Here is an 8339-nt window from a genome sequence, read left to right on the forward strand (position 1 = left end):
GCAGTGATGGAAGTGTATTGACAAAGGTGTGTCTTAAAATAAGTGACAGAAATCAAATGTTCAGTGTTCAAAATGAGCAGGCTGTGAACAACATGTGGACTTTGTCTCCATCTTGTGACGTTTACAGGAAGTAAAATGTGTCCATGCAATCACATCCTGTATACATACTGTACATTCAACAATGTTGATGACATTATGCACATGTGAGCATGTTGTCCCTGAAAACTGCATTAAGTAGGTTATATAATTAATAAAATGTAACAGTGAAAACATTTCTTAAACCATGTTGTCTTCTTGGAAATGCTTCTCCATCTCTGCACCCTTCATACACTGTGTCAGCATTATACAGTCCTGCTGACTGACTCAACGTGTTTAAAGAAACAAATCTACAGCGAAAATCTTAATTCTCCTTCAGAGCAAATAACTTTAGACACCCATCACTACATCTGTGTGTGAACAACCCTCAGTGCTCCCTCTCTTCAGTGAGGCTGTCTATAACAGACTTGAGTATCAACACACTGTTACAACTTCAAATCACAAAGCTCATCAACAACTGTGATGATTCTGCTGGTTTGATTTATTAGGAAAGTGAATCAATAAATATTTCTTGAGATTATGGTAAATTATTATATTTGACTCTTTTGCTGAACTCTGAACTGAACTTTTCAGACTTTATAATGATGCAGTAAAGTTGTAGGAGGGTAAAATTTTCTTTTAAATGTGATATCTGAGTGTTATGTTCCACTCGTGGGGTGAACAACACTTTACCACTGACCCAAATCAGCCACATAAGACACCGTTAAAACAATCAAACCAAAGGGATTCATAAACATAAATCCACTCCTCCTCTGCTGCTGCCACAGGAGCTCCTCAGCTCCTCCTTCTCAGGCCAGCTGCACCTCCTTAGGTAATACAGCACACCTGGGCGGAGCTACAGGAGAGGAGACAAGAACAACAGCACAGGAACACATACAGCCATAACACTGACTGTTTCTAATTTTAGGAACGAACACACACACACACACACACACACACACACACACACACACACAGTGAGGCACAGACCAGTGTGAGAATCAATACAACTCCTTCATAATGAAACAAACTGCACAACTCTTCTTCAATATGCCATGCTTTATTTCTCACATGTTTTCAGCTGTGTCTCAAAAGTAAAGAAAGCTGCATTGTACAATCAGAGTATTTACAAAACAACATGAGCCAAATATTTATTAAACATCCCTGAAAAATTAAGCAGAATATCAAAAGCAGGACTCATCATGTTTATACATTTTGGCTGAAGACAACATAACTAAATTCATTATGACATGGTTGCATGAAAACAATCAACAATTCATTTCAGACAGTTAAGAAAAACAACTTTTAAAATCTGATTACAATAAAAGTGATTGTCTTGATTATTTCAGTGAGATCTGGACAGACAGTGAAGTCAGAGTAAAGTCTTCACTAACACCAACATGTCTGAACATCACAGAGAAATCTCACTTTGACACATTTTGATATCAGCAGTTTTAGCATCACCAGCCGCTCCAATACTGATATATGGGAAGAGTCTCTCAGTGAAAGTGTCTCTGTGAGTGCAGATGTGAGTCATGTCTTCAGGGTCGTAGAAGGACACCTCCCCCCCGTCATAGTCCAGCTGGACTCTGATCCTCTGGAGACTCTTCTTCACTGTGACAGTCTCACCAACAACATCAGTGTATTTTCCATCTTCATAACATAAACACCAATTTCCATATTCTGGTGAAGCATCTATCTCTCCCTTCCTGTCAACTGACTCTTTGGCCAAACCCAAAATCCAGCGAGGATGGTCTCCCACCTCCACCTCCCAGCTGTGTTTCCCTGAGCTGAAGCCCTCAGAGCCCAGAACATCTGAATACTGAGTGAATCGTTCTGGATTGTCAGGAAGCTGCTGCTTTGTGTCTCCCTGTCTCACACGGGTCAGATCATCAGACAGATAGAGACGGGGGTGTGCAGTGTTTAGGTCCAGAATGACAGGACTGAAGTGGACCTTGTCCTTCATCTTCTCCCAGACTCTGAAGGACAGGTTGCCCAGGTGTTTGGCCACATCTATCAGCGCTCCTGAGACCAGCTGTGGATCTGACAGTGAGCACTGGACTCTGGCTCTGCTCTGAGTGGCTTTATAACTGCTGAGGAATGGCACCTTGTGTTTCTGCAGCTCTTCTTCAACAGCACAGATACTGTGTGACAGAGAGGAGATCTGCTCCTCAATCATCTTCATCTCTCTGCTGATAGTCTTCCCCTTCTGCTCCTCTTCCTCCCTCACAGCTGCCAGTCTGGACTCCTCTTCCTCTTTCAGGAACTGCTGGAGCTTGTTGAACTCTGCTCTGATCTGCCTCTCTGTGGACAACAGCTGCTTCTTGGAGAGTTCAATCACTTCATTGTATGTTTTCTCCACTTGTTTGTATTTGTCCCTCTTGTCCTGCAGAGACTTTAAGTCACATTTCAGCTGGTCCTTCAGCTCACTGACTGCTTCTTCTATAGGAACCACCTTGTGACCGTGGTGGAGAGAAAACTCACAGACAGGACACACAGCTCTATCTTCATCCATACAGAACAATCTAGGCTCTTCTTGATGTTTACTACACACCACCTCCTCCTTCTTCTCTCCTTTTTCTGTCTCAGATGAGCCAGCTTTCTGTCTCCCAGCAAAGGAGTCAGCCAGGTCCTTCAGTGTAAAGTTCACTAATGGATCAGTCTTTGAGGATTTTCTTTTACAAAGGGGACAGTTTTTGCTTTCAGCTTGTTCCCAGAATTTTTGCAGGCAGCTTGAACAGAAGCTGTGGCTGCAGCTCAGAGACACAGGATCTCTGAAAGTCTCTGAACACACGTGGCAGCTCAGGAAACTTTGGAGGAGAGCAGTATTGTCAGCCATTTGTCTTGGTATCGAAATTATTTCAAAAACAAGACTCACCGATTTACTGTCCCTTCATTTGACTGTTTTAAATACTCCAAACGTGTGTTTTCCAGCAGCGATCTCACACCCTGTAATGGCATCTCAGCTCTGATCAACAATGTCAAAATCTACTTTCAATCTACTTTCATTTGTACTCACCTCTGTCACAGTGTGAATAATCAGAAAGGGATGCTGCTATGTCATTCAGTCACCAGCAGATGGTGTCGGGATGTTTTTCAAAGGTAAATATTTCACTCTTCAGTCACTAAAATACAATTTCATTGCACATGCATCTGGAAAAAAAAATAAATAAAATGTCTTTTGTTTCAAGTCTACTTCATAAATAATTTATCTCCTAAAGCTGATGTTTCACAGTTTTATTTTTAAGTCAACATGTATCAGGAAACATGCTCTGCTAACACATCAGTGTGACTGTGTTTATATCATCCAGTTTAATAAACATGTGGTACTCCATTAAAATACAGGTACATGGTTAAATGTTTACGTTTCAGATAATTACAAAGTCAGTCTACTATGACCCTAAGAAAATCCCAGAGGAAAGGAACAATCAAAATAAGATCTCGTCTTTGTCTAACCTAATGTTGCCAGAAAGGCCCCACCTGAGGCTCTCAGGCTGCGAACTGCCTCATATGGGGTCAACATGTTTGCTATGTAGCGTGGGGCCAGACCCAGATGAGCAAAATGTAAAGTTTCAACTTATCTTTTTTTTAAAGATATTTTTTGGAGCATTTTTAGCCTTTATTAGATAGAACACACAAGCGTGAAGTGGGGGAGAGGGGGAGTGACATGCAGCAAAGGGCCACAGTCTGGAGTTGAACCCAGGCCGCTGTGGCAACAGCCTTGTACATGGCCACCGACGCCCCAAGTTTCAACTTATCTGATACAAATGACGTTACAAATCACAAAACACGAAAACATACGACACCAACATTTATTCTGGTGACTGGGTCGCTCTGTTCGGTCACTCATTTCAATAAATGAGCTGAAGTGTCAAAGCTGCAGTGAAACACAAAGTAATTTTTCTTTATTCCTCCAGTGAGGACTGAACACTTCAACAGGCTCACTGACACTAAACCAGCTGAACAACATATTTGTTTTTCAGCCAACAGGAAACATGTTCTGCCAACACATCAGTATGACTGTGTTTATTACATGTAGTTTGATTAAATGTGTCGTACTCCAGTAAAATACAGCTACATGATTAGTTTTAAATTCAACCCTCAAGTCAAGTTAAGTCAATATTCTATAAATAACCTAATATCACAAATCATAAATCTTCCCAAGGGGCTTCACAATCTGTGCAGCTTATGCCACCCTCTGTCCTGAGATGAATCAGATCAGGAAAAACTCCTGAAAAGAATCATAACCAGGACAAAATGAGAGAAACCTCAGTTAGAGCGACTGAGGAGGGAGCCCTCTCCTGGGACAGACAGAGCTTACTCCAGAGGATGGGGGCCTGATAGGAAAGGGCCCTGTGACCTGATGATTACTTTTTAACTGTGGGGACAGACAGGAGTCCTGTATTCTGAGAACTGACAGTCCTCATTGAAATGTAACGTCTCAGCTCTGTTCAACAGTGTCAGAAAAGAATTTGTACTCAGCTCTGTCACAGGGTGAATTATTAGGAGGAAATGCTGCTTTGTCATTTCATCACCAGCAGATGGTGTCAGGATGTTTTTTGACTGTACAATACAAAGCAAATTCTTTGCACATGTATCTGTAGGAAAACAAACAAAAGAACATCATCTTAATAATGGGGGGTATTTTCTATGTCTACTTACTAAAGAATTTAATTTCTACAGCTCATAAAAACACCATAAACATGAAACAGGGAGCTGAACATCTCAACAGGCTGACTGACACTAAACCAGTTCAACAACAGGATCATGCAACAGGAAACATGCTCTGCTAACACATCAGTGTGACTGTGGTTATTTCATCCACGTTGATTAAATGTTGAATAGTCCATTAAGATACAGCTACATGGTCAAATTTCAGTTCAGTTCTCTTCCAACATGGCAGCACGTCTCTTATAACCATCAGGAATGTTCTTCAAATTCTCACTAACATGTCTCTGTTTGGTCACTTGTTTCAATAAATGTAGTGAAATGTTCAAGCTGCAGTGACAGTGATCTGTTTTATGAGTCTGTTTTGTGATCTGTGATATTTGGTTTTATATATATAAGAAGTTGACTTGACTTGGACGTGAAGAGGCCATCTACCATGGAGTTCCCATCATCAGCCTCCCTCTGATGTTTGACCAGGATGATGACCTGTTCAGGATGAGAGCCAGGGGCGTTGGCAAAGTGCTGGACATTGGCATGTTGAACACAGACAACTTCCTGGAGGCGGTGAAGGCGGTGCTTTATGAGCCGTCCCACAGGGAGAAGATGCAGGAGCTCTCCAGGCTGCACAGAGACCAGCCCATGAAGCCTCTGGACCGAGCCATGTTCTGGATCCAGTTTGTCATGAGACACAAGGGAGCTGCTCACTTAAAGACCCACTCCTACAAGATGTCCTGGATTCAGTACCACTCCACTGATGTGATCCCACTGTTGCTAGTGTCGGTCATGATGATGTCGCTGCTTTGTATTTTAACAGTGAAATGTTTGTGTGTTTAATGGGAGGAAAGAAAAACTGGACTAATACAGAGACTCATGTTGCCCTGTTTGTACTTCTGTTCTGTGTTTTATTGAGCAGTTGAGTTTTTCTGTGACACCAGCAGAAAAGACAAGAAGGAAAAAGAAAGTTGCACAAAATGAAACATGTTTAAAGTCAGTGTGAATCTGTATCTTGGATCTTGATGATGGTACAGCAGCACAAAATAAATGTCGGCCTGTTAAGAGCTGAAAAGACTCATGTTAGAGATATAATTCAGTGCGAATAATGTCTTTGAGATGATTTGACTAAACTGGTGCCTGATGAAGCAACAATATCATCAGGAGCCACAGCAGTGATGGAAGTGTATTGACAAGGGTGTGTCTTAAAATAAGTGACAGAAATCCAATGTTCAGTGTTCAAAATGAGCAGGCTGTGAACAACATGTGGACTTTGTCTCCATCTTGTGATGTTTACAGGAAGTAAAATGTGTCCATGCAGTCACATCCTGTATACATACTGTACATTCAATAATGTTGATGACATCATGCACATGTGAGCATGTTGTCCCTGAAAACTGCATTAAGTAGGTTATATAATTATTAAAATGTAACAGTGAAAACATTTCTTAAACCATGTTTTCTTCTTGGAAACACTTCTCCATCTCTGCACTCTTCATACACTGTGTCAGCATTATACAGTCCTGCTGACTGACTCAACGTGTTTAAAGAAACAAATCTACAGTGAAAATCTTAATTTCTCTAACCCTCAACAACAAATCTGGTGAAGTGGATACAGTGTTTGTTATATTATGATCTGATTAAACACAAGATGATGATAACCAGGTTAATAAATTGATCTGTACCTGTATGAGAGTTTATAACCTGATGATGTAATGCAGTTTGAGTATTGAGCACATGAATCTTTTACTGGTTTAACTGTTGATTGTCTTGATTATTTCAGTGAGATCTGGACAGACAGTGAAGTCAGAGTAAAGTCTTCACTAACACCAACATGTCTGAACATCACAGAGAAATCTCACTTTGACACATTTTGATATCAGCAGTTTTAGCATCACCAGCCTTTCCAATATTGAAATATGGGAAGAGTTTCTCAGTGAAATCGTCTCTGTGAGTGCAGATGTGAGTCATGTCTTCAGGATCGTAGAAGGACACCTCCCCCCTGTCATAGTCTAGCTGGACTCTGATCCTCTGGAGACTCTTCTTCACTGTGACAGTCTTACCAACAACATTAGTGTATTTACCATCATCATAACATAAACACCAATTTCCATATTTTGGTGAAGTAGATATCTTTCCCTTCCTGTCAACTGCCTCTTTGGCCAAACCCAAAATCCAGCGAGGATGGTCTCCCACCTCCACCTCCCAGCTGTGTTTCCCTGAGCTGAAGCCCTCAGAGCCCAGAACATCTGAATACTGAGTGAATCTCTCTGGATTGTCAGGAAGCTGCTGCTTCGTGTCTCCACGTCTCACACGGGTCAGATCATCAGACAGATAGAGACGGGGGTATGCAGTGTTTGGGTCCAGAATGACAGGACTGAAGTGGACCTTGTCCTTCATCTTCTCCCAGACTCTGAAGGACAGGTTGCCCAGGTGTTTGGCCACATCTATCAGCGCTCCTGAGACCAGCTGTGGATCTGACAGTGAGCACTGGACTCTGGCTCTGCTCTGAGTGGCTTTATAACTGCTGAGGAATGGCACCTTGTGTTTCTGCAGCTCTTCTTCAACAGCACAGATACTGTGTGACAGAGAGGAGATCTGCTCCTCCGTCATCTTCATCTCTCTGCTGAGAGTCTTCCCCTTCTGCTCCTCTTCCTCCCTCACAGCTGCCAGTCTGCATTCCTCTTCCTCTTTCAGGAACTGATGGAGCTTGTTGAACTCTGCTCTGATCTGCCTCTCTGTGGACAACAGCTGCTTCTTGGAGTGTTCAATCACTTCATTGTATGTTTCCTCCACTTGTTTGTATTTGTCCCTCTTGTCCTGCAGAGACTTTAAGTCACATTTCAGCTGGTCCTTCAGCTCACTGACTGCTTCTTCTATAGGAACCACCTTGTGACCGTGGTGGAGAGAAAACTCACAGACAGGACACACAGCTCTATCTTCATCCATACAGAACAACCTAGGCTCTTCTTGATGTTTACTACACACCACCTCCACCTTCTTCTCTCCTTTTTCTGTCTCAGATGAGCCAGCTTTCTGTCTCCCAGCAAAGGAGTCAGCCAGTTCCTTCAGTGTAAAGTTCACATCTGGGAATTCCTTTGAGGATTTTCTTTTACAAATGGGACAGTTTTTGTTTTTAGCTTGTTCCCAGAATTTTTGCAGGCAGCTTGAACAGAAGCTGTGGTTGCAGCTCAGAGTCACAGGATCTCTGAAAGTCTCTGAACACACATGGCAGCTCAGAAAACTTTCAACAAGAGCAATTTTTTCAGCCATTTGTCTCGATATCTAAATAGTCTTTCAAAAGCAAAACTCACCGAGTTACTGTCTCTTTGTCTGATTACTTCAAATACTCCAAACGTGTGTTTTCCAGCAGAGATCTCACACCCTGTAATGGCGTCTCAGCTCTGATTGACAGTGTAAAAATCTACTTTCATTTTCACTTGTGTCTGTCACAGGGAAATGTTGCTGTGTACATTAGTCACCAGCAGATGGAGGTGTGATGATGTGTTTCAGAGCTGAATATATTCTTCCTGATACAGGATAGTTTCCCTGTAGGGGTACACTGCAAAATGTGTAAAAAAATATGACTTTGTATGTTTTGTTTC

General features: G+C 41.9%; 2 protein-coding genes across 2 annotated transcripts; both read right to left on the reverse strand.

Annotated features, from left to right (window-relative positions):
- Positions 1 to 1133: 1133 nt before the first annotated feature.
- LOC144464242 (zinc-binding protein A33-like) lies at positions 1134 to 3796 on the reverse strand. Its single transcript, XM_078170503.1, has one exon. The coding sequence runs from the start codon at positions 2912 to 2914 to the stop codon at positions 1487 to 1489; it is 1428 nt and encodes a 475-aa protein (XP_078026629.1). The 5' UTR covers positions 2915 to 3796; the 3' UTR covers positions 1134 to 1486.
- A 1839-nt stretch (positions 3797 to 5635) lies between these two features.
- Positions 5636 to 8138, reverse strand: LOC144464241 (nuclear factor 7, brain-like). The gene has a single exon (XM_078170502.1). The coding sequence runs from the start codon at positions 8005 to 8007 to the stop codon at positions 6580 to 6582; it is 1428 nt and encodes a 475-aa protein (XP_078026628.1). The 5' UTR covers positions 8008 to 8138; the 3' UTR covers positions 5636 to 6579.
- Positions 8139 to 8339: the final 201 nt, after the last annotated feature.

The sequence above is a fragment of the Epinephelus lanceolatus genome, chromosome 9 (genome assembly GCF_041903045.1).
Source record: "Epinephelus lanceolatus isolate andai-2023 chromosome 9, ASM4190304v1, whole genome shotgun sequence".
In the NCBI taxonomy this organism is placed as follows: Eukaryota; Metazoa; Chordata; class Actinopteri; order Perciformes; family Serranidae; genus Epinephelus; species Epinephelus lanceolatus.